The sequence below is a fragment of the Engystomops pustulosus genome, chromosome 1 (genome assembly GCF_040894005.1).
Source record: "Engystomops pustulosus chromosome 1, aEngPut4.maternal, whole genome shotgun sequence".
NCBI lineage: Eukaryota > Metazoa > Chordata > Amphibia > Anura > Leptodactylidae > Engystomops > Engystomops pustulosus.
The window spans coordinates 58,637,190-58,664,805 of record NC_092411.1 but is presented as its reverse complement, the minus strand read 5'-3'; the positions used below and the strand labels follow the sequence as shown (position 1 = coordinate 58,664,805).

The window sequence follows — 27,616 nt, the reverse complement described above, 5'->3', positions numbered from 1 at the left end:
GCTCTCGGAGAAAATGTTCATGTTATTTTTGTGCCGTCCAATTGTTTGTATTTGTCACAGTAATTTTTCTTTACTTTTAACTTTAAAGGGCGAAAGACATAAATTACTATTTAGTACACGATATTCTCTGATAAGACTCGATGTTGTTAGCATTTAGGACATCATCCAAGAAAAAGTGAAATGTCCAGGTTTTTCCAATGATACGGCTGTCAAAGTCGCCCAAAGTTACTTTTCCCATTAAATAGCACATATAAAATATTGTGGGAAAAGAAAGAAAACAATACATTGTTATAAGCTCCATATCATGTACTTGTCCGGAATATGATTTCAGGAATGTTTGGATCCTTCATAGACTGTAAGCTCTTGTGTCACCCCCTCATCCTCATAGACTGTAAGCTCTTGTGTTCCCCCTCATCCTCATAGACTGTAAGCTCTTGTGTCACCCCCTCATCCGCATAGACTGTAAGCTCTTGTGTCACCCCCTCACCCTCATAGACTGTAAGCTCTTGTGTCACCCTTCATCCTCATAGACTGTAAGCTCTTGTGTCACCCCCTTATCCTCATGGACTGTAAGCTCTTGTGTACCCCCACATCTTCATAGATGGTAAGCTCTTGTGTCACCCCCTAATCCTCATAGTCTGTAAGCTCTTGTGACCCCCACATCCTCATAGACTGTAAGCTCTTGTGTCACCCCCTCATCCTCATAGACTGTAAGCTCTTGTGACCCCCACATCCTCATAGACTGTAAGCTCTTGTGTCACCCCCACATCCTCATAGACTGTAAGCTCTTGTGTCAACCCCTCATCCTCATAGACTGCAAGCTCTTGTGATCCCCCCCATCCTTATAGACTGTAAGCTCTTGTGTACCCCCACATCTTCATAGATGGTAAGCTCTTGTGTACCCCCACATCTTCATAGATGGTAAGCTCTTGTGTTACCCCCTCATCCTCATAGATGGTAAGCTCTTGTGTCACCCCCTCATCCTCATAGTCTGTAAGCTCTTGTGTCGCCCCCTCATCCTCATAGACTGTAAGCTCTTTTGTCCCCCACATCCTCATAGACTGTAAGCTCTTGTGAGCAGGGCCCTCACTCCTATTGTTCCATATGACTGACTGAGGTAATACAGGCAATCTCCGGGTTACATACAAGATAGGTTCTGTCGGTTTGTTCTTAAGTTGAATGTGTATCTAAGTCAGCACTGCATATTTTATCATTTTAACCCCAGCCAAAATTCTTTTGGTCTCTGTGACAATTGGATTTTAAAATGTTTGGTTTGTCATAAGAAGCAGGATAAACAATGAATCTTAATTGCAGACACCTTTGATTAGTCTTACAGCTGATCATTGTAGCCTGGGACTGAAGTATAGGAAGATCAACATCCAGAGGGCTGTTTGTAACTAGGGGTCGTCTGTAAGTCAGGTGATCTTAAAGGGGTATTCCCATCTGGGCATTTACATTTAATTAAATTCATTTGCTATATGTAAACATTTCTTCAATTGGATGTTAATTAAAAAAATGTTCCTGTGTGAAGATAATTTTTCATAAATGTAGTCATGTTGTCCCTTAGAAACCAGATAGCTTCCTCGGATACGACCACGTCACACTCTGGCAGCGGTGGCCAGACTTGCGCTATAGAGTCCTGCCGGACCACCTGGATTCAGCAATCATTACCACAGGACGGCTGTGTGACATGTAGTAACTACCGGACATTTTATATACAATAACCTTTTGTTTCTTTGTGCGATCCCTCCAGCAGAGGTGGCCGTATCCGAGGAAGCCATCTCGTTTCTAAGGGACAACATGGCAACATTTATGAGAAATTATCTTCACACAGGAACATTTTTTTTAATAACATCTAATTGAAGAAATGTTTACGTATGGCAGATTAATGAAACTGAATGTGAATGCCCAGATGAGAATACCCCTATATGTCCCCTATGATTTATAAAGTGCTACGTAATATGATGGGGCTATATAAATAAAGATTATTATCATTATCCCTAGAACATTGTGCCTAAGAATCCCTTATATAAGCCTAATTGTATCATTTTTTTTTTGAATATGTACAGACACAGTTAATGCTATAACTTCTTCCAACTTCTTTCCAATCTGTAAGGGGTAGGAGATGTGGAGATGTATGAAGGTGCAAACGAGGTATGAAGGTGTATTATGACACATATGTTCAAAAATGTCTAAATGGAGGACTGTTTTTGGCCAACAAAATGCTGCACATCCAAATATCAGCCAGTTGGACTGCAATGGGATCTATTGGGCTCTGTTGGTGCCTGTCGTTTTTTAAACATTCTTTTAGAAAGTTAACATCAATCATTTTACAATGGATAACCTGAAAGGTGTTTTCCTGCACCTGTCTCAGGAACGGAGGGCCGTTTCTTGCAGCCAGGTTAAATGGAGAGTGTACCGTGACTGCACTGTTATTCTCCATTCAAATCTATGGGAGCGTTGAGCATATTGTCGAGATCATTTTCGTTACTTCCATAGTCTTGAATGGAGATTGGCCATGCAAGCAAAAGCACATTGCCCGTTAAGCACGGCTGCGACATCCGTTCCCTAGATAATTGTGGGTCCAAGAGTTACAGCCCATATCTTTCATCTATTAATGACATATCATGTAGATATGTCGAAAATAGTCTACATAGGAAAACTCAGTCATACTGTACATGTCTATGGTTTTAAATATATGTCTATGTTTTCTCTCCCCGGTTTACCTAACCGAACTCTGCTGCCTAAGGAAACATACATGTCATTCTGACCGGTGAACCTTTGGTCTTTCTCAAAATGGGTGTAGTTTTTGCTTCCCTTGATTAATATGCAGAAGAGGTTGCTTTTCCTGGTCACATGGGCACCTAAAAACCATCTGGGATTTTAAAGTCTGATAATAATTTGGCCTATTTTTATAAATATAAATTTAATCAGCACTTTCAATATAAAGCCTATGGCACATGTATGTTACATTGGGATGTGGGCTAGCGGTTCTTTCAGCGCTTACAACACATCTCCATTTACATCTATGTGTCCATGCCCATGGCCGTGGTTTCCACTGCCATGTGTATAAACCGACTCTCTAACCTAAGAAACTCAAGTCTTATTCCTGCTCAAGTCTGCGACTCGGACAGTATCTTCTCCTGTCATGTGCATATCTCAAACTGACAAAAACTGGCAAAACCCACCTAAAAAGGAACATAATGATAAAAAAGTGGTTTGGTAAAATCACAAACAATGGGATGAACCTGTTGTCAGTAATAAATATCATATACAGTAATTAAGGTGAAAGCTGATGAAAACAAAATATTACGTTATCACCCAAAAGTGGAACCAAGACTGAAACCAAGACATCCATGCAATCCAGTACAGAAGGATGCGTAGTCCATATGGAATTAGGAAAAATATCTACAGAACATCCCAGAACATGAAAAATCCTTGTCTGTACAATAAAAAAGACACATTAGATGGAAGGCCAGATTGGCCATTGCTGGTGCTGCTGAAGATTATTTGTTGGACATCTTAATTAAGAAGCAGGACTTATAAGAAAAATTCTTGCATGTCGTGCTCCTCAGGATGTATGTCACTGAACAGAATCTTCATTGATCCCCCGATTGAATTATGCCTGAATAAAGAAAAAAATATATTTTTGATATACATAAAAATAACAGAGAGAACTGTAGCTGGCAATGTCTATAAATCTATAATGGATTACAAACTTTTAAACTTTATTTAAAAAAATATCCGGCATTCTGAAGGGGATTTCCTGGTAGTCCAGGATTTCAAGGCATTCCAGTGTTAAAGGCGGAAAGGGGAAACCCCGGAAGACCATCTTAGGGACAAAAAGGATTCCCAGGAAGAGATGGTCCATCTGGCCGACCCGGCACTCCAGGCCTGCCAGGTAACGCAAACAATACAAAGTCATGACAGTCCTCAAAATAAGTTGCTTCACTGCTCTAAAAATATCCGGTTTCCTCCCAAAAAAACCCGAAAAACATACTAGTAAGTTGATTAGATTGTGAGCCCCATGGGGACAGGGACTGATTTGGCAAGTTCTGTGCAGCGCTGCGTAATCTTTGTGCACTATATAAATAAAGAATTATTATTATTATGTATTGTGCTAATATTTCTTACACCAAAATTGGAGAAAAATAAGGCAGAGAACTACATACCCTTAATACCCTTAATTGGTACATGAATGGGGTTGAGTGGACCCAAATTGTGCCAAACATTGCGGGTTCATTGCAGCCAGAGGTTTGAGTTCATTGTTTGACCTCGCCCCAGCCAGTAACACCCACAATTGATGCTGAAACCTATTGTGTGTGTTAACCCTTTAAATACCTTCATTATAGCGCAATGGCATTTTCCTTAGCATCAGCTTTCTGATAATGTCAGCACTAGAGATGAGCGAGCACTAAAATGCTCGAGTGCTCGTTATTCGAGACAAACTTTTCCAGATGCTCGAGTGCTCGTCTCGAATAACGAGCCCCATTGAAGTCAATGGGAGACTCGAGCATTTTTCAAAGGGACCATGGTTCGGGAATAAAATGTGTTAATTAATTGAAAAAGAATGTCTTCTGATAAGTTATCAGATGTATGCAAACATCTGCAATCTATTCTTCACTGTTCCGCGCGTATATTATCTCCCGACAAGTTAGCAGATGTGAAGAACAGTGAAGAATAGGATCATTTAAGTGAAAAACACAGTGAAGAATAGATTGCAGATGTTCGGCACATCTGCTTACTTGTCGGGAGATACGCTGTCTCCGTGCCCCGCTGTCTCCGTGCCCCGCTGTCTCCGTGCCCCGCTGTCTCCGTGCCCCGCTGTCTCTGTGCCCCGCTGTCTCCGTGCCCCGCTGTCTCCGTGCCCCGCTGTCTCCGTGCCCCGCTGTCTCCGTGCCCCGATGTCTCCGTGCCGCTCCCCGATGTCTCCGTGCAACGATGTCTCCGTGCGGCTCCCCGCCGCTCCCCGATGTCTCCGTGCCCCGATGTCTCCGTGCCGCTGCCTGATGTCTCCGTGCTGCCGCTGCCCCATGTCTTCGTGCTGCCGCTGCCCCATGTCTCCGTGCTGCTCCCCGGTGTCTCTGTGCTGCTCCCCGGTGTCTCTGTGCTGCTCCTCGTTGTCTCTGTCCTGCTCACCGTGTTCTGCAATGTGTTCTTCACACATATATATTGTTCTTCACATACTATTTTGTTCGCACCGTTCCGCGCGTATCTCCCGACAAGTAAGCAGATGTGCCGAACATCTGTAATCTATTCTTCACTGTGTTTTTCACTGTGTTTTTCACTTAAATGATCCTGTGTTCACTGTGTTCACTGTTTTTATTCTATTCTTCATTGTTCTTCACTGTGTTTTTTTAATTAAATGCTCGATCTCGAGCAGGGGAAATACTCGTCCGAGCAACGAGCAGTTTCGAGTACCTTAATACTCGAACGAGCATCAAGCTCGGACGAGTATACTCGCTCATCTCTAGTCAGCACCAATCAAAGGTTTCACTGATGGGTTTAGTTACCCAAATCAAACTTTTGTTCAAGGTTTGGCTGAACTCAACCAGGTCTAATTTATGTTTGCATGCATAATGTTAGATAATCTATGCTCTATTGACATATCATGAGCATATCATGAGCAGGGTACAGTTGTGTAAGAGATATGTTCTGTATGCCAACTAAAAAGCGCTTAAGCTTTAGTCAATGTTTACAGAGCCTACAAATGCTGTACTTGGCTGTCTCCATTTGGCCCTAAAACAATGAATAGAGGGGTATAATCTATGTCTGACCGCCACTGTCTAATTCGTCTATGTGGTTGTGCAGTAAAAGAGAAATGGGGGCCCGGCAGAAGGGTTCCTGGGGATAGGCAATACATGTCCAATATGTGAATTAAAGGGGTATTCTTGTCTGGGCAGTCACATTCAGTTTCATTAATCTGCCATATATAAAAATTTCTTCAATTAGATGTTATTAAAAAAAAATTTTCTATGTGAAGATAATTTCTCATAAATGTAGTCATGTTCTCCCTTAGAAACGAGATGGCTTCCTCGGTTACGACCACCGCACACTCTGGCAGCAGTGGCCAGACATGCGCTATTGAGTCCTGTCTGACCTCCTGGATTCAGTGATCATTACCACAGGACGGTTGTGGGACCTGCAGTAACTCCCTGATAATTCTTATACAAAAACTTTTTGTTTATTTGTGCAATCCATCCAGCAGAGGTAGCCGTATCCGAGGAAGCCATCTCGTTTCTAAGGGACCATATGACTACATTTATCGGAAATTATCTTTACACAAGAACAATTTTATAATAACATCTAATTGAAGAAATGTATATTTATGGCAGATTTATCAAACTGAATGTGAATGCCCAGACGAGAATACCCCTTTAAGGTGTTTGTTTTTGTTTAAGAAAACCAATTTATATCATTGAGGACTTCCTAAATAACAAAGGTGAGTCCTACCACCAACACACTCATCTAGTAGTGTAGATTGTATGTATATATACTATAGAGAGTATATCACATGGCTGTTCAATGTCAGTAATAACTGTGAAGAGTACATTAGAGCTGTAGTCTCTTTGGATGTTATGGGAACACTACTCTAAATGCCAATCCAACAGTATTGGTAGAATCAGACTACTCTCCTACGTATCGGGCCTCTTGACTGTATCCATAGATGATGTTGGAGGGAAAAGGTCCATACATGTTCAATTTCAAAACCTGATCATTTCAGTTCTCAAGGGAGATAAGTTGCTGCCAGAAAAATGATTATTACTATTTGCAGCCTTAAAACTTAACTTGGCATGGAGGGTGGGTGTTCAAGGACATGTAGCTTAGCTTTCTCATGGGTCAACAGTGGCAGAATTTCTTATGTAACCTTTTTTCTTTGGTTTGCAGGAACAATGTGTTTTTCTAAGAGTTCCATTACCTGGACAATATTAGGAAAATTGATTTTGAAAAGATGGACTCCGAAGCATTGTGCAGATGTCAGATGTCTTAGCAGGCAACAAATGTGCTGAGTGTGCAGAAAACATATGTACAAGTTCTTGGCCTTGTTACGTAGTCTACAGCTGCGTGAAGACTGGCGGTCCACACGACCTTGGCTGTTTTACTAATGATGTCAGTGTTTAAAGAAGAGAAATGATAAATCTAGAGATAAAGTACAAATTATTTACAATGATAAAAATGACTATTACAGCAGTTCCTCACTATAATTATGGCAGGAATGTGCACATTCTATTTTTTAATATTAAACTATGGGGGAACCTTTCAGCAGTTTTGGCAAGATAGGGGACTGCTGGTGATGCACCTAGTCTACATGTGTGCAGATGTCGGATTTAGGTTTTTTTCTCATTAGGAATGATGGATCTTGTATTGAACGAACACCAAACACATTAAGCTGTCATATCCATGTGTTTCTCAGCTGTTCCCAAACTTTTCAGACTGTCAAGCAGATGCTTTTGTCAGCGAGTACATTCTAGGACATTGTAGGAAATGAACAAATGGGGTGAAGCTAAAAGATTAGACACAGAGAAAGAGAGATGGAGGGGGGGGGGGGTACATATAACAATCTTAGTCCTCTCCTATAAATGATTGAAAGTGAATGCAGAGAACAGCTTATCTATGAATGATTAGTCCTGCTGACAGCTTCTATCACTGAGCACTGCCTGAAAACGTGGGCCCAAGCCAAAGCAGAAACTTAGATTTGATAGAAATTTTATTAGACCGGATCTTTCTGAATTCCTATAGCCGGGAAGCCATTGTATAGATCTGTAATTACCACCTAACTTTTAGGGTTTTTTTATGGATCAGTTGAACAGTCTCATACTGTACCAATAAAAATTGTGCCATACAGTACCTCCGTAAATAGGTGTTAATATTAACAGTGCTACACAGTGGCCCACATTTATCAAAACTAGTGCAAACTACACTATGTACTATGTACATGTGCCGGTAGAGGGTGCAGAATCCGCCAGATTCATAAAATGTGTCATATGTTCTTCATGAATCTGGTGCCACCTGCACTTCTCCTGCAGAATGCACCATTTTGGTTTCTGATGCACTTTCTCACTGCTTTAGAATTGTGGTGCAGACACAATTGTGGCTCACGTGGGACAGAATTCTGGTGCCCAATCCAACTGTGCACCAGAACATTTTTTCTGTCTTGTCGGACACAGAAGACACAAAACTGGGCAGACGCTTTATAATTACATTTGCGAGCAGTTTGCATGTTCTTTCTAGTGCAAAGTCAGACAGAAAACTGGTGCAAACACTTTAATAAATGTGGGCCAGTATGTCATGCAATAGAGCCATACAGCACTATCCATATCCAATTCCCCAGTAGTGTCCTCTTCAATAATGTGTCCCAGTCCTAACTTTGCTTCCTCGTGGGACTGATAGAGACATCTGTTGGTTTGTCTGGTCTTAGTACAGACACAAGCCATGATGATCTTATCATACCAGCCTACATGTGAAATAGGAACCTACATACAAGTCAATGGCTGTATCAGATTAGTGTATGGTGGGACAGGGACCCAAATCACCCTTACATCTGGCATTCAGATTTAGGCCCAGGTCACAAAAACATAGTAATGGGTAAAAATTAGGACTGTTTATATTGATTGCATTCAACTAGATTTGCGCGAAAAGGATATTGTGCCGTATGCTTTTATTTAAATTTTTCCCTACACAATTTCCCCTTATCCAATTCCTCTCCTATCCATAGCTAGCAGGTGACTAGCTCACTCTAGGCACTTGCATAGGAAAAGAAAGAGAGGAAAAGAAAGAAAGAAAGAAAGAAAGAAAGGAGGAAAAGAAAGAAAGAAAGAAAGAAAGAAAGGAGGAAAAGAAAGAAAGAAAGAAAGAAAGAAAGGAGGAAAAGAAAGAAAGAAAGAAAGAAAGAAAGGAGGAAAAGAAAGAAAGAAAGAAAGAAAGGAGGAAAAGAAAGAAAGAAAGAAAGAAAGAAAGAAAGAAAGGAGGAAAAGAAAGAAAGAAAGAAAGAAAGAAAGGAGGAAAAGAAAGAAAGAAAGAAAGAAAGGAGGAAAAGAAAGAAAGAAAAGAAAGAAAGAAAGAAAGAAAGAAAGAAAGAAAGAAAGAAAGAAAGAAAGAAAGAAAGGAGGAAAAGAAAGAAAGAAAAGAAAGAAAGAAAGGAGGAAAAGAAAGAAAGAAAAGAAAGAAAGAAAGGAGGAAAAGAAAGAAAGAAAGAAAGAAAGAAAGGAGGAAAAGAAAGAAAGAAAGAAAGAAAGAAAGGAGGAAAAGAAAGAAAGAAAGAAAGAAAGAAAGGAGGAAAAGAAAGAAAGAAAGAAAGAAAGAAAGGAGGAAAAGAAAGAAAGAAAAGAAAGAAAGAAAGGAGGAAAAGAAAGAAAGAAAAGAAAGAAAGAAAGGAGGAAAAGAAAGAAAGAAAGAAAGAAAGAAAGGAGGAAAAGAAAGAAAGAAAGAAAGAAAGAAAGGAGGAAAAGAAAGAAAGAAAGAAAGAAAGAAAGGAGGAAAAGAAAGAAAGAAAGAAAGAAAGAAAGGAGGAAAAGAAAGAAAGAAAGAAAGAAAGAAAGGAGGAAAAGAAAGAAAGAAAGAAAGAAAGAAAGAAAGAAAGAAAGGAGGAAAAGAAAGAAAGAAAGAAAGAAAGAAAGGAGGAAAAGAAAGAAAGAAAGAAAGAAAGGAGGAAAAGAAAGAAAGAAAGAAAGAAAGGAGGAAAAGAAAGAAAGAAAAGAAAGAAAGAAAGGAGGAAAAGAAAGAAAGAAAAGAAAGAAAGAAAGAAAGAAAGAAAGAAAGAAAGAAAGAAAGAAAGGAGGAAAAGAAAGAAAGAAAGAAAGAAAGAAAGAAAGAAAGGAGGAAAAGAAAGAAAGAAAGAAAGAAAGAAAGGAGGAAAAGAAAGAAAGAAAGAAAGAAAGGAGGAAAAGAAAGAAAGAAAGAAAGAAAGGAGGAAAAGAAAGAAAGGAGGAAAAGAAAGAAAGAAAAGAAAGAAAGAAAGGAGGAAAAGAAAGAAAGAAAAGAAAGAAAGAAAGAAAGAAAGAAAGAAAGAAAGAAAGAAAGAAAGGAGGAAAAGAAAGAAAGAAAAGAAAGAAAGAAAGGAGGAAAAGAAAGAAAGAAAGAAAGAAAGAAAGGAGGAAAAGAAAGAAAGAAAGAAAGAAAGGAGGAAAAGAAAGAAAGAAAAGAAAGAAAGAAAGGAGGAAAAGAAAGAAAGAAAAGAAAGAAAGAAAGGAGGAAAAGAAAGAAAGAAAAGAAAGAAAAGAAAGAAAGAAAAGAAAGAAAAGAAAGAAAAGAAAGAAAAGAAAGAAAAGAAAGAAAAGAAAGAAAAGAAAGAAAAGAAAGAAAAGAAAGAAAAGAAAGAAAAGAAAGAAACAACAACTACTTGTCTCTTCATTTTTAGGGTCAGTGGGGAACAGAGAGGTTACCCTAAACATAAAGTGTAAAAATGATGGTATATAAGTAGGATATTCTAAGGCTGAAATATCTCTTTAAAAATACATTTGCTAAATTATTTGTATGTTATATAAACCCATACATTTATTCATCGGTCAAACCCGTAATGTGTGGTCTGGTATCTCACCAAGAGGACTAATCCAATTATTTTAATTAACGACATGCTTCACATAAATTGTTCCACATGGGTTTGAGGCGGGGGACTGGATCCATCTACATGGTAAGGCATCAATATGAATCCAATTACTGACCAACTGTCTACAGTCCTAATCCTAATCTTGGAAAGCATGCCCTCTGCAGAAGCTTCGATGGTCTTTCTTGGCGACTGCACCTCTTATGGCATTTCTCGAAGTCAACAAGTCCCCGAACCACTTAATAACAGGGTTAGCACATGCCATTGATTCCAGGGAGAGACAAGCCCTGTCAGTGTTTAATTTTCTAATAAGATCGGAATTCATTCCATTAGTCTAGACTCAGAACACCCAGTCTGCGTAAAGTTGCTGACCCAGTAAATACGCTCAGGATTTCTGGTAGGAAGAGCTGCAAATTAAAATCATGTTGTAAAGAAATTAATTTGTGATGAGATCCACACAACGCCTGCACTGCTGTTTATTTCTACAATATGGCATTCTATCTGTTTGTAATAAGACAATGGATTTTGGAACAGGGTATGGGAACCCCAACCTCTGGTGTTGTACAGGAATTTTAGAGAACTTTGCTGCTGGGAAACATTAGTTATTGGTCATGAAATGTGACCACATCCTTGTTAATTTATTTGTGAGCATTTTTGTAAAGAAAAAGCCATTTCTAAGTGGTGTTATAAGGAATACCCCATACATATATTAATATGGTTCTGATCTTGATACCACCATGGCTTCTGTTTTACTAGAAGCCATGATTGCTATGACAGATTTCTCCTTTCAGATGTTTTCTGTGGGCTTCAGTTAATTTCCACTGTTATGGGAAGAAAACCCAATGGTACCCAAAATGCCATTATCTACAATATAGTCAATTGACCTTTTACAGAGACCTCTAATGGTGCCTAATTTCATGTTAAAGGGGTTGTTCAGGCTTATAAAAAGCTACATAGCCAGCTTGGGGGAATGTAAAAACAAAATAAAAATGATCTTTATCTCCTCTAGTGCTCCTGTTGTCCCACACCCCTGGGCGACAGCATTGATTCTAATGCTGTATCAGGAGTGCCGCAGTGGATGGGCGTAAACAAACCTTTAAATAAACAGGGCAGCATGTGACTACGGGAGCGACGGAGGAGGTAAGGATAATATTTTTATTTTTATAGCCCCTATAAGTCGAAAATATAGTTTTTTAAAGAAAACTTGGACAACGTCTTTAAGCTAAAATGTTACAGCAATATGAAGCTTGAGACCAGTGTTTTCCAGGAGTGAATATCACTTTAGGGAAAAGAGATTGGACCCTATGTTCTCAAACAGAAATTAGGTCCTTACATTTACAGTCCATATGGGACAGTATTACCCTCCTCCCACAGCTATGTATGGTATATGCTACCAGTGCTGCTTTTTACACTAAGGGAGAATACCACAGTAATATGGTACATGTTGCAACATTTTTGGAGTTTCCTCCATATTTGCTCAGTAATTCTCTTCCCTCACTCACGTCGCAAAGCCAATTAATAGGGACAGGAATTTTAGACTGAGTACAGACAGCGGGGGATGCAAACTTGCTGCAGTATATGTCGACTTTGAGAAATGAATTAGAACAGAACAGAGAGTACAGACCCATAACAAGTCTTCTTTTTAGCTGACAAACATTTCCATTCTGTATGTGAGCCTTGTACTCGTCATCAGACATTCTGCCCCAGTTCTCCTTAATTGATGTGTTTAATAAAAATCATGGGGAGATTTATCATGTACAATACTGGTCACCCCCCCACTCCCTGTGTCCCCCGGATACATCAAGAGGCAAAAGCCATGAGGCTTATCTGTTAGGGGGACCTGGCGTAGTTTTACATTAAAACATTTGTCAAAATTAGGCGTTCCCACTCCATGCCCAGTAACTGCAATGGCTGCCATGTCCCTCTAAGCCCCCTCCACGTGTGGTGTAGTCAGTGTTATATGCATTGTGCAAGAATTTGATATTAATATTGATAACAGGCAAGAAGGAATAAAGAATAAATAAGAAGAAAGGAAAGAAGAATAAATATCTGAAAATAGAACAGAATAAGAGGTATATTACCAAAATAGTATCAACTAGTTTAGGTGTTTTAAATTACGACACAATAGCAACTGCATAATAACCAAAAGTACAAACAGTATTTAGCTATAGTAAACATATTCCAGTTACTCCGGCCCTACAGCGAGGTCTTACTGTAAGCCGAATGTCAGGTCAGTTATCAGGGACTAGTGTTCCTGGAGGCGGCAGCGGTTCACGCAGCACAACCGATAAGTGCAAACTGCAAAGCGATGCGTTATTAATTCATCCAAACTCCTTACAATTTTAACTCCACAGAAATGCAGAATCGGGAATGAATGGCTCTAAAGTATGCAAATGGCCACAAAGTATTTGAATACAATGTACAGAAATTCTAAAAACCAAATACCAGAAATGGAGAGAATACATTATACATCAGCCTTTTCTCTTGCTGGGTGTGAGCCCTAAAAAGTTAAAGAAAATGATGTAGAATCATCAAAAAAATGATACGTGATATCTGCCTTTATTTTCTATCCATAGTCATAAATGATATAGAAGCGGTTACATAGATGATCTGTAAATATAGGTGCACACCCTCCACTGTCATCACGTCAGCCGTCTTCCGTCATAAATCTAGATTTTGGTGTACGGAGTCCTATGAAATACATACTGTGCTAAAGCAAGGAATGTAACACCTTCATTCCCAACTCGTAGGAGATTATGAATTCACTGCGGACACATTGTAAATGTAAACAGAATTTTAAAACAAAAAAAAGACTATTTTCTGGGCTCGGCTGTTCAAGCCTGATCATTTTGGAGGTGACTTTCCCACACATGACAGGAAATGTAGTTTCCATGCACATCATCTGCTAAATGACTCCCGCTCAGCAGAGACTACATGCAATGCCAAGATGTAACATGCGGCAAGATGGATTTATGAGAAGTCCTCTCTTTTTATATGAGGCTTACCAGTACAGCCAAAACTGCATTGCTAGAGCTGTCAGCAGAACAGTGCTATAGATGGATGCTGTTAATTGCAATGGAAGGGTTCAATGTTCTCAGCTTACATTTACATCTTTACTAAGGAGGAGGTTGGAATGAACATGAGGAATGGAAGAAGAGAAAAGAAAACCTATGAAATCAATGCCACCACCACATACCATGCATGATTAGGGAGAAGATCCTCAAGCAATGCCCTAGAGGACAGCCGGGCAGAACAGGAGGAAGGGTCCTGGGAAATTGCAATATACAGGTCAGTACATGCAACATGCAACATGCTTATTCGTGACACAGTCATTGAAATAAAGAAATGATAGGTAATCACAATTAAAAACCTATAGCTCACCATAAAAACCATAGCTCACAGGGATTGAGAGACCTTTGACACTGATAAGATATAGGCAACAATGTTGGACTGGGGTAACATGGGCCAAACATGGGCCTAACAGGGTGATCTTCAAGGCGCGCCCTCCACCCATAATTTACCATGAAGGATAAGATCAATAATCCATATTATTTTTAAATCATACTATCAGACCTTAGTGTCACGTAATTTTCCCAATCACCTCCAATGGTTTTTGTCTTCTGATGGATCTTGAGGGCCCAAAATGTGTTAGAGCCTGTGTTTCTCAGGTACCCTGGTGGGCCAATCTGACCGTTGGCAAGAATAGGTCACAGTGGTCAGTAACCGTGCTATGTGCTGGGTGTTGATAAGCTGCAATACCAGATACGGCCACTGCGTCAGAGAAGAGCCAAATTACTCCTTAATTTCCCCATTTATCAAATACTAATGGTAAATCCCAGAGATACCATGAATGAAAACATACATTTTTAAAGTAGGGGATCGGATTTGGCTTTTAATGGTATCATGTGAAGTAAAAATGATTGTGCGTGTTACACTTTGAGGCATAGACAATGGTTATTCTCAACTTGCTAATAGTCACCGTCCAAATAGACGAGGCTAGACATGTCTGATACTATATAAAAAATAATAGATATAATGGAAGATGGATATAACAAAGTGCATGTAGGTGGTATAATTATCAGAAATTAGGGGTTTTCCACTTTAAGCAGTTTACAGAAAATTATTTATATTTTTTGTGTAAAGAAAAATTTTCCAATATACTTTTTGTATCAATTCTTCACAGTTTTTCTAGATCTCTGCTTACTGTCATTCTATAGGAAGCGTCATTGTAAACTTCTTGCCCATAGTCCACAGGTCCTTGGTCATGTGATGTCACACAGATTTGATCACACTGTGGGGCAGATTTACTTACCCTGTCCATTCGCGATCCAGCGGCGTGTTCTCTGCGGTGGATTCGGGTCTTCCGGCGAATCACTAAGGCAGTTCCATTGCACCAGTGCACGATCCATTGCCGGGTGAAGGTAAGTGCGTGTCCAGCGACAATTTATTATTTTTTTTTAAATGCGACGGTTTCTCTGAATCTGTCGGGTTTTCGTATGGCCACGCCCCCTGATTTCCGTCGTGTGCATGCCAGCGCCGATGCGCCACAATCTGATCGCGTGCACCGAAATCCCAGGGCAATACAGGGAAAATCGGCGCAAAACGGAAAAATTTGGTTAACCCGTCGCAAAAACGCGAATCGGGCCCTTGGTAAATGACCCCCTGTGTGTTAGAACGGGTCATGCACCTGTGTGACGTCACATAAGCATGGGCCAGTGTTCATCTACAGGAAGTAAACAATGGAGCTTCCGCTTGCATGACAGCAAGCAGAGATCTAGAAATTTATACAGAACGTACATTGGAAAATGGTAAACATTTTCATTACAAAAACAATATAAATTATTTACTGGGATGTGCTTAAAGTGGACAAGCCCTTTACGTAAATGGGATTCACATCACATTTGTAATGTACATGAAGCTCCTGATGTACACATTAAATATATGCATAGGGTTACATTTTCCAAAGATCAAAAGTGTCATTTTTGTCTCCACCATTCCAGTTTAGATCGCTGTAGGGGCATATACATTATTTTTTACTACTGGACCCTATGGATGGTACCAATATGAAGCATTCATTTAATGTGTAACTCCTGAAATCTACTTTGAATGGAGGCCTTAAAGGTAAACTTAGCCTTTAAAGGGTTGCACCACAAATTAAATTTACAGTATACCCTATTCACAGAGTATGGCTCTCCTGAGGACCTCAAATCCGCTATGTGAATGGAGCAGTGATGTAGATGCGTGGCCAATTTTACATTCACTTCCATGGGACAGCCAAAAATACTACTCCATCTACATAGGGCACTTGGGAACCTTGGGTTGGACCCCCAGAAATAAACCAATTATTCACTATCCTGTGAAATTTGTAGGACAACCCCTTCAATGTGCTGAACTGAATGATTTTATTTTATCTGTTAATGAAATAATTTTCCCATTAGAATTAGCTCAACAAATAAACCTAAGTTCTTCTATTTTAAGCTGCCCAAGAAGAACTATTGTTTTTCACACTTACATTTTTGCTTTTTCCTTTTGTATTGCTGGAAGGTGACGTTTTTGCATCTCCTGACTTCCTCCCTATTGAGGAAAATGTTTTCACAGGATTTGTAGCCTGAGTATTATTATTGTTATTCTGATTTCCACTAAAAGTCTCCATAATCGATCGAAAAGCACCAAATGTCTTTTTCTGCTGCTCCCCAACTTCAAAATTAGATTGGGACTTTTGGGTCTTTCCACCATCTTTGTCTTTACCTTCATTTAGATCTACCTCAGTCTGTTCTACTTGAACAATAGGGTCCTCAAAAGTCACCCTGAGCTTGAGATTTTGAGAAGTCCTGCGTTTTGAAGAAGGAGATTTTAAAGCACTTTTAGGACTTGTTGTCTTTTGTGCTGAAGAACCTGAAGAATCCGATGAGCCTGAAGACTGAGGTATGCTCCCCGTTTGATACTGAGGTTCATAGTCCGGGTCACTACTTTCAGATGTTGGTGATGGACTATGGCCATCCACAGATTTTGATTTTAGCCCTAAAGCAAACCGTCGTCCTGCAGTGTTTGACTGTGTATGTTTTTTTATCATCAGTTGAAGAGCTTCCGAATTTTCTACATTTTCCACAATAGGTTGCGGCCTTGGCTTATCAGCTTTTCTGATGGGTGTATTCTTTTGATCCTCTGAGTTATTTGAGTCCGTGTCAGACTCACTGAGACTCCTTTGCATAAGTTGCCTTAATCGAGCAAGCTTGAATTCTCGTTTTTCCAGCGGGATCCTTTTAACACTCCTGGATGATGTCCCATCCTGGAACTCCAATGACAATTTTTCAGGACTAGAAACATTGTCTGCCAAGTCTTTTCCTAATAACTGACGCAAAATCTTGTCAGACTCTTCATCCAGTGCTCTACACCTGAGTCTGCTGGGAGCGGAGGTGCTAAGTAGCTGATGGCTCTCATGAATCCCATTTAGTTTATTTTTCTGTGTAACATCATCCAATTCAAGTGTCTTCCGTGGGAGACTGCCCGTGGCAGGGGAAGATGGGGAACTGTGACAAGAAAATCAAATAAATTAAATCAAGAGATTAGTGGCACTAGAAAATCAATAAAAATTTTAATCAGGTTGTACATTTGGAGATCTAGAACCTACATGCGGAGGTTGAAAACATGGCGGCTTTATCCAAAAACAGCCTTTTCTTTTTCTGCTGGTGATATCTATCTGAGTTAGTGAATTTGTGACTCTTTGTAAAAAGTCACAAAACAGTCTCCAAAATGTCGCAAATATCCCTAAACTATTTACTACATCTAGAAAGCGTAGGTATGGATTTAACTTTTTTAAAAAGTTGCAATTTTCCCATTTGGATTCAGGTGATAACTCTGGAACACTGCAGAAAACTCAACCATGGTGAACTTTGAAGGTGCAAAAGAAGTCTCAACAGTGCACATGTGCCAAACAAATGTACATGTGACTATAGCAAAGGCAAGGATGATGAAAACCTTTTAGTAGTCAAAAAATGTGGTCATTAATTTTTTTTAATAAATATAATATATAATTTCTTTTCTTTAAATGTGTCTACTTACCTTATGCTGCTTATACATCCCCCTAGATGGGGAGACAATTGTGACACCATAGCGTACCATGCATGGGGAAAAGATGGCGCATGCTTTCCCCGTACTTACGGCTGGGTGCCATGCATTGCTATGGAGAGGGGAGGGGTGAAGTGTGAAAGCAGCCTTATTTTGAGTCGATAAAGAATAAGTTATGTTATTAGAATCAGAAAATTGTCCAAAGATTGAAGTTCTGGCAGCCTATTGAAAAGCTTATGTCCTCATGTTACATTCTGTTGATGAGTTTTCCCTGCACATATAGCTTCACTCTTTGGTGGGAAATTCATATCCATCAAATAGATCAGTTTTGTAGCTCACTGATTATATTACACTGTAGCATGTTAGACGATGAGCTCTTTCACTGATCACCATCACAACTTAATGGTGTGTTATGATGGTAAGACATCGTCCATATGACTATACTAAGTATATACTCAATGTATTAAAAGAATTGTAAGTGAGTTTCAAGATGTGAAACCAGAGCCTGTGATAATGTACACATAATGCGAAAGACTCTGAGAATGAAGTAGAAATAAAACTGAGTAGAGATTAATAGATGAGCATATTGCATATTGAAGCCTCATCTATTTTTCACAGCCTATAAAATAGGTAGATCTTAACTTAAGGGTGTAAAGTATTTTTAAAGGTTGAGGCCATCAATTTTAGGTGGGTGGGGTCTTAGCAAACTACCAATGAAATGTTGAAGGGGCTCTCTACCTCTCTCTGTAATTACAGTATTATCCTGCTCTGCTGCTACTAAACATGAGAAACTCCACCAAGTAAACAATAAAAGGTTATGGGGGTTTATCTTTGTGCCGGTGCAGGTCATATTGGATGTACTAAAAGGCTCTGCTCCAGACAGTACTTCACCGGGCCCTGTCTGATGTAGAATTATGTTATAAACTGCACCATTATGTTATAATTCTGCAGGCTACAACTACAGCCCGGGCATGGGGCATCCCTGGACTGGCTAACCCTGTGGACCAGCATGACCCACATTTGGTGTGGGGGTGGTATAAGGGGGGAAAGTCGTAAATCCTGGCTGTGTGCCAGGAAAAGTGACTCCATTATGGTTTGTACAACCGTAAAAGCCATGATAAATAGCTCTTACAAAAGGTTATCACTTTTCACCTGGTGATCTGTCAGAGCTCCATGGAATAAGGATTGGTCATCCATTTTGATAGAATGAGAAAACAAACTTTAGATAAATACATTTTTGTAAAATTGTCATTATTAAAAGAAAAACAAACACAAACTGAGCCTAAAGGTGCCATGCACATATGCACGCAGTCTGAATACAGTGGCACTGGGAGCCTATAGTATGTGAATGGGCCGTGCCGGCTCTGCCAAGACAGGTGATGTTGGGTGAAACAGAGCTCCGGCATACTGAACTCATCATTATTATTCATGTTATGATTTATATGCTTGAACTTTTGTTCGCACAAGAAGAAAAAAAAAACATTTCTGGCAGAAGCGAACTCCTTTCTCTCCATTGAGCATATACTGCTGAAAGAAGCATGAATGTGTAACAAGAAGTCAGGAATAATTGATGCTGAAGGTCAAAAGCACATTAAAGGAATATGAGAAATTAGGGAAATAAAAAAAATACAAATATATCCTTTCTTCCTCAGTGTTATAAATGAAAGCAGTGTGATGATCATCTTGTTCACTGCAGTAGTTTGTGTAAGGATTTAAAGTAGATGGGCAAGTACCTGGGGGATGTCGGCAGGGACCTCTGGGCTTCCAGTAGATGTTGGAGATGTGTCTGTAATGTTATCCGCTCTGCCGTTTGCCTATAAAGAAAACATGGTGTTACATCTTGACTGTTCTTTCATTTATCAAGGTTTTTTTTCTTTACACTGTTATAGAGCAGTAGGAGCTGAGAAGATTGTACATGGTGATCGATCTGCAGGCAGTATGTTATAGAGCAGGAGGAGCTGATCAGATTGAACATAGTGTATTATCTGCAGGTAGCATGTTATAGAGCAGAAGGAGCTGATCAGATTGTACATAGTGTATAATCTGCAGGTAGCATGTTATAGAGCAGGAGGAGCTGATCAGACTGAACATAGTGTCCTATCTGCAGGAAGCAAGTTATAAAGCAGGAGCAGCTGAGCAGATTGAACATAGTGTCCTATCTGCAGACAGCATGTTATAGATCAGGAGCAGCTGATCAGATTGTACATAGTGTCCTGTCTGCAGGCAGTATATTATAGAGCAAGAGGAACTGAGCAGACTGTACATAGTTTCTTTTCTACAGGCATGTTAAAGAGCTGGAGGAGCTGAGGAGATTAAGATATAATTAATTGAGAAAAGATTCTGTTTTTATTTGGGTGCAAAAATCTGTCATTTGGATATAATGTTATACTTAACCATATAATATTGTTTTCCAATCAGTGCATTGTTATTTCAGTTATTACATTTACATCCACAAGACCTGGTATCTTCAGCTTGTCCATGTAAACTATATTTGACATCTGTTCCATGGAAAGCTCCTTAGCTTCTAAAGAAACCTATTAACTTCAAGCTGTTTTACGTCCAGTAGATTACAACTGGCTGTAAATTACTACGTGGTCTCACTGCTCGGCTTTGTGTACACCTCTAGGATTCTGCATGTAAGCTAATGGACACGGCAAACTACCACTGATGGACGCAGCAAGTTAATGCAAGATAACGGTGGGATTTAACTTTTAGGTTTCTGGAAACCTGATTATTGCCTAATTAACATCTGTCAAGTCAGGATTACTCTGCGCCATGATCAAACTAACTCGGTGTATTGAGACGCTTAATTTGTCTTCCACCATTGATTTTGGATTAGGACAGTATCCTACTGCGGAATAAATCGCCCTTGCTAGCATGCATGTAGTTTGCACTGGGAATATATGTAAAACTGCTTGTGTGGGTCTTTCAGCTCCGCCATATCAGATAGTAAGTGCTTTGATATAAATGTATATATGTATGTAAGAAGCCCCAAGATATTGTACACTTTACAACCAGGAAAAGCAGTGCAGATGCAAATCTTTACCGAAATCCACCAAATTTTCTATACAATTAGAGTGAGTTTATAATCTAAAGGATTGAATTTAGAAAACATAAAATTAAACATGTTAAAGGTTTTCTGTAACAAATTTGATCTTTTGGGTATGAGAACAATCCAATTCAGTGAAAACCTTTCACATTAAAAGATATTGTAGGTCAGTGATGGCGGACCTTTTGGAGACAGAGTGCCCAAGCTACAACCAAAACCCAACATGACAATTTAAGCAGTAACTTATTGATCCCTATAGGTTTTAATTGTATTGGCCTCCTGATACAATACAATAGAATAGATGATGGAGAAATTAGAAAGAGGAAGGATCGGGGGACCCAGAGCAGGAGCTCCAATGACAATCCATCTCTTTCCACACCTTCTTGCTCCTCCTGTAGTCCTGACAGCCAAATAGTGCTAAGCGTGGCACGTCCTGGGCTTTATTGGATCACAGGAAAAAGCCTTGAGTCCTAGCTGGCAAACTTTGTGTTGGGGGAAGGCCTGGGTGCCCACAGAAAGGGCTCAAAGTGCCACCCGTGCTATAGGTTCGCCATCACTGTTGTAGGTGAACTTCCTTTAGGTAAATTATATTTTTATTATTATTATTATTATTATTATTTATCTTGGTTACAATCCAAGTAGGCTCTGGATGAATAAAATGTTCTGTGAGGTCACCTTCATAGCTATGAACACTTCTGTATATATAACATAGAGAACAATACAGTATATATATATATATATATATATATATATATATATATATATATATATATATATAGCATTTCAACTGAGGTTGCAAAGGGGTTATAGATAGTATAACTATATGGTTCAATCAAAAAATTATTTTAATGCTTTTAATTTGAATTATTTGAATGCTTTTAATTTTGTGAAAAATCTTTAACCCCTCTCAGTTACTAATGGAATTATCTGGTTTACTTGTACGTAAGATGTTCTTAACAGGATTGTCCTGGATTGTGTAAGTGATGCTATTCCAGATTGCGAACGTCTCTGAAAATCTAGCATTAACTCACTGAAATCAGTGGGTGCCAATTAAATCTAATATTTTCAGTAAACGGTATGTAGTCAATTTAAAGGCTCATTAACATAATTTTTAAAGTTAGATTTTCAGAAAACAAGGCTATAAAAAGTAATATGAGAACAGATGCTGGCCAAGGGTGAGCAGAGCCACTTGTAAGTAATGCTAGTTTATATTTTCTGTTTCTGGTGATAGATTTACTATAAAGGCAATTTTAAAAGACACTATGGAAACATCTCACAGTCGTAGCCTTTCTTACTCTTTAAGTTGCTTTGTGAGCTTGACAACTTGTGATGCCAATGACATGCAAGTCTCCACCACTACCAAGTATCGGGCACACATGCTGTGGCCTTGATGCTCTGCACTTTGAGATGGTTTCTCTCCAGCATGGTTCTGAATGGTGACATTTGCTCCATATTCAACTAAGGTCTGCAAAAACAACATTGTGAACATGTTAGCACTCTGATGTGAAAAATGTAAAATGATGTATTGCTACAAATATTTTCCATTTAATAGGTAAGTAGTAACTATTATACTGTCTCCCCTTTAAGAAGTCTTATTTTAGAAGCTCTGCTCTGTATATTGACCACATGGATTTACTAAAAGTGAAGAAACATTCACACCTCATCAGAGATATGACATTTTAAACATACAGCCAGTCGTGGCACTAAAGCAATATATAAGCTCATAAATAGAGGAATAAAAAAACAAAAAGAACAATTATACTGTCAAATGGAGAGTATTTGCTATCTAAGCCATTTTTGCATGAAAAACTTCATTTTATGATATCTGGCAGCAGACATAAAGCATCTGAAATGTTGGCTCTTCCATTTTCTATTAATGTATATTTTAGACGTCAGATAATGTTTTAGAAATTGCCAAAACTTGACTCATTAAATTCAGACAGCCTTTTGGAATGGCTTTGCTAGACACTCAAAGATTACGGCTTTTGATATGTTTTCAATTAGAGAACAGAAGAGAAAGAAATATTGTAGGTGCTCTTCTCAACCAGAGAGAAGATATTACCCATAAATAACTACTTGGGGGCTCATGTTCCCCTGTTCTCCATTACTGCCTTTAGAAAAAATATTGAGATAATTCATTTCAGTAAATTAGCTTTAAATTAGTTTTGAGTGTATTAGGGACAAATAAAAACATAAAGGTGATTTCCTAAATGACCCACTTTTGGTGTAAATACATTCTTGGTGACAATGATGCAACATTAAATTACATCATAGTCATTCCATAAAATCTGCTGGTGAAGTAGTTTTGGAAAAGGTGAATATTCTCTACATATTCTGTATATACTATAGAAGAAAATGGGATTGCAGAAAAGATGATCTTTTTTTCATGCACATAGAAAGCAAGCAGTGCATGCATAAAATAACATACTATCCTACAGGAGCATGACCTGAGGTCTCAGGAACCAAACTTTGGTGTGACGCATACTGAATGCAAGTAAATATGAATAAATGTTCTAATCATTAACCTATTATGTTCTACTGCTTGACCTAGTTAATATTATTTTAATTCTCTAGTAAAAATTGCCTAGTACAGTACATAAAATATAGTAGAATGACTTCAGGTGACCCGGTTTGATATAAGTTGCCAAACCCTTTAAAAAGGACTTATCCCCATTACGGTTATTTAGTGTGCAAACCCGGCAAAGCTAGGACCCAGAGGGCGCTGGGCAGTGAAAAACAGGAGAGAGGTAAAATCGACAGAGAGAGGTAAATTCAAGGCCATTGCCTGCTTTTATAATAAGCAAATAATTTAAGATTATTAGATAAGCAAATCATTTAAGATTTAATTTGGGACTGCATTACCCCCTCTAGTAATTACCCCCTCTTAAACGCAGTTAAAAAAAAAAAAGAATACTAAGTGGAAGTCTAAGGGACCCAGTCCAAACAGACACCCCCATGCCTGACCTATTATAAATGCACAGTAAAGTAATAACAGTCTTCTAATCAAAATCTTTTAGACAAAAACCAAGTACAGATGGGCTAGCAAACTGACTTACAGATGCATTTTCCCTAACCTTACATTTTTGGACATCCACATACTGTATGAGTGATGATAATGCTATATCACAAAAGTTATGTGTGGTCACCCACAGGCGGTGCCTTTATTGCATGCTGTGATATTGTCTTGTATTGTGAGGTATGGGGAATTGCAGAAAGTCATATTTCTGATAACTGTTTCATGTCACTGTTGGGGTCACATTTTTACATTCCAAAAGGAAAGAAAATGCTTTAAGCTTCACCAGTTTTCACAAAAAAATTCTGCACCGGTTCTGACCCCCCTACCCAAAAAAAAAAGTCTTAAATCATTTCCACCCAGTTGTAACGTTGTACATGTTGGTACCTGCACACAGCCCAAATATCCATTCTGAGATGCGATATTCACGGCACTGTTCCCACATTTGTCCGTTTCATCCAGAGAAATCCCTTGCTCTTGCATGAATTGAAGAAGCCACAACAGGATTTTTTCCTATGCAGGGATTTATGAAAGACAATTCTCAGTTAATAGAACTCTAAAGAATTTTAAAGCAATGCTATGAAACAGAGGTTACTAAATCCTAGGCATATTGGCAGAGGAATGAGGCAATGTTTTATGAAGCCACTTAACAACTGTTACCCATTAGGTATTCTGCATTTCATATCCCCTCTGGTAGATACATCATGCTGTAGTAAAACCAGCAATGGCTTCTGCAGACCATCGTATACACGGCTCAGGGCTCGCAAAAGAAAGAGGCTTTTGTCAAGTGAGAATCAGAGCCTCAGCTCTGAGTTGTATGCTGCAAATTCAGGCCCAATGCAAAATGTCCAGGCCTCGGAGCTATAGATATACCTATACTGCTAGGTGTGCCTCCACATATGAAAAGTCACCGGCAGCAGTGTGCCAGCACGGGGACAGTAACCGGTTTGGAGGTGGAGGAGAGGGCAAAATAGTGGCAAGTGCTAGCAATAAGCTACTGACGTGGCGCAGAGGTCCTGATAAATATGCCCCATAGTGTTGCTCTAATTTTACACAGTAAAACAAAGTCTTCTTTAATCTTTCTATACCGTCGCCTTCACATGAGTCTTAGGGTGCGTACAAAGCTTGCGGATTACCTATGGATTTGTGGAAATCTGCAGTGTAAGGTCTCATGCACATGACGTGAACTCTGGCTCTGGGCTAGCTGCACATAACTCACAGCCCCACTGAATTCCATTGGGCATGTGTGCGGTACTGCGCATGCATCACCGCTTTGCGACATGGACAGTCACTGTCTATGAACATTGGAAGATTGAGCACCGCTCACCCGCCGATGTCAGACAGGCCACAGCAAACACTAGATGCCCCATTGCTTGCAGGCCGCACAATGCATACATTCATGTGCATGATGCCTAATACAGTAGCAGTGTAACGAATGAGTGTTATGATCCGTCACTGAGCATGTCCGACATGCTAGGGATCACGGTAAGTTCCACCCCCTGCTGCAAAATCACTGCAAAAAGACACATCACACACCAGACAATTTCAACAGGTTTTTTTTAAGCAATTCTGCTTGTTCAGTTACTCGTGGCGTTTATCGGCAGATATCAGCGTCACGCCCCATTTTTGCAGCAATTTTTTGCAATTTACAGCAGTTTCATGTAAATAGCAGTGGACTTTGGTGGATCTGTTTTTACAGTCTGGTTATTAATTGGCCTCCATGATGACAAATCCCTGTACCAGTTGTAGATCAGTAGTGAATATGGGTATCTTGGAGAAGCTGTGAATCCATGAAGTGATTGTGTATTTTTAAGCAGCCAACTGGCTGTATCATACTGTATGATTTTAAGTCGGTGCATTACCCCTTTATATTAAGAACAAATATATAGCCAAGCTTAGATTGCTTGTGAAGCAAACATTTGTGCTAAAAATGTATGCATCTCATCTAGATAGAAATGTGTAAGTATTAAAGGACATCTACCCTCAAAATCTAGCATGATAAACCAGGGACACTTACTTATAGACCCAGGCACTGGGACTGTGGTAATCTTCTTATATTTGTTATTCATGGCTTCCTTCCTAAAATTATGCTAATGATCTTTGGGGGATGTTTCCAGATCCCCTCCACATGCTATTACATTGCCCACCCCCTGCTCTCTCCGGACTTCCCCCTTCTACCTAATGTAATCGCACAGCACAGCACAGAAGGGCTCTGATAACATTACCATAGTTTAATTTTAAAAGTTGATTTTAGAATAAAGGAGGCCATGGAGAACTAATATAAGAAGATTACCACTGTCACTGTGTCTGGATCTATGAGTAAGTGTCCCTGGTTTATCATGCTGGATTTTGATGGAAAATTTCCTTTAAAGGGAGTAACGCTCATGTACAAAAATGTACAAAAAAGGTATATAGGAGCTCTATGGATGCATTGTACTGGGGTCACCATTGACCCCCTGGTATTGGTCATAGATTGTTCATACCTGCCTGTACTGATTACAAATGAAAGAAATACCATTTCACAGGTGGAGTGGGAACTAAATAAAATCTCTTGAGGCACACAGTTTAGAATATTTCTGTGTGATCATAGAGATCAATGAACAATTACAGAATAAATCATGCAGCGTCTCCCTATTTTGACTCGCAGATGTCCAGTGGAGGAGGAATTTGAGGGTTTTTGTAGTAATTATAAAAAGTTGCCCTTTAAACGAATGTATATCACATGGTAAATGACAGCAAGATATTTGAGCTGTCACTGCTTGGTATTTAAGGCTGTGACTGAGGTGGAATTTCCATTATTCTATCAGACTAATCCAGTCCGGCAGCTTAGAGCTATTATTCAGTCTCGCCGGGAGAATATGACCTGTGTGTTAAGTTCAAAGTCCTGACTGTATGTATTTCACCGATATCGTCATACCACATTCCCGCATCATTTTTCACCCAAATTCCTGCATTTGTTTAGGTGTTACTGCAAAAATGTATATTATCAGCATTTTCTGCAGTACTTTCTGCCCTCTGTACCTACTCACAGTTACAGCAGTCAATGCCAATAATGCACCCCGTAACAACTTTACTAGAATATAAGTAAATCGATTAGCCAAATAAGAGATTTATCATGGAAAAAGAGTATTTAAAGTCAAATTTGCTGGAGTCTACATTTCATTTGTGCCTGGAAAATTTGACAAATCTTTATGCTGTATGCTTCTGTACCATCTCCCTAAGGGAGCGAAATTTTTATGAATTTTTAAGTCAAGCCTGATAAATCTTCAACCCTCTATTAGCCAGCCATGTCCACAAAACCCTACATCGACTTAACATCTTCGATGTTACAAATACAGTTGAAACAAGGAGTTTACATAGGTTATATAAAAAGACACCAATGAATGTTTTTCTGACATGAAATCGGAATAAACCTTTCCCATTTTAGGTAAATAAAATAAACAAAACTATTTATATTTGCCAAATGCCAAACAGAGAGAAAAACTAGTTTATTACTTTCTGCAATCAAACGTTTACATACACTAATATTACTGTGCTTTTAAAAACATTGGGGGCAGTCCATATGATGATGTAATTTCTTTGGAAAATTCTGATACATTTATTGGCAACATTTGAGTTAATTAAAGAAACACTTGTGGGTCGATTCAAAGGCATGCCTGAAACACTGCTTCTCTGCGTAGTATCATGGGAAAGGCTAAAGAAATCAGCCATGATTTCAGGGAGAGAATTGTGGACTTGCACAAGTCTGGTTTATCCTTGGGCACATTTTGCCAAAAACTGAAGGTGCCTTGTTCATATGTGAAAGGGAATGTTTTTGACTGACATGTGCATATAAACCCAAAAACAAAAGCAAAAGACCTGACGGAAGATGTAGACTAAAGCTGGCAGGAATGTGTCATTATTCACAGGGAAACAAGTCCTGTGCAACATAGGCTGAAAGACC

At 39.1% G+C, this 27,616-nt stretch overlaps 1 protein-coding gene across 5 annotated transcripts in view; it reads right to left on the bottom strand.

Moving 5' to 3' along the window:
* Positions 1–1,889: 1,889 nt before the first annotated feature.
* The window catches only part of SNCAIP (synuclein alpha interacting protein), a 152,662-nt gene continuing 126,935 nt past the window's right edge, over positions 1,890–27,616 (bottom strand). For 3 of the 5 annotated variants that reach the window (XM_072141245.1, XM_072141254.1, XM_072141262.1), the window contains exons 9-14: positions 24,061–24,186; positions 21,956–22,125; positions 19,345–19,425; positions 16,056–17,073; positions 13,740–13,810; positions 1,891–3,625 (exon numbers count right to left, since the gene is read on the bottom strand). In XM_072141245.1, the coding sequence (XP_071997346.1) occupies positions 3,541–3,625; positions 13,740–13,810; positions 16,056–17,073; positions 19,345–19,425; positions 21,956–22,125; positions 24,061–24,186 (1,551 nt within the window). In that variant the 3' untranslated portion in view covers positions 1,891–3,540. Of the gene's footprint in view, positions 3,626–13,739; positions 13,811–16,055; positions 17,074–19,344; positions 19,426–21,955; positions 22,126–24,060; positions 24,187–27,616 lie in introns of all 5 variants that reach the window. The other 2 variants (XM_072141271.1, XM_072141278.1) reach the window with 2 other exon arrangements.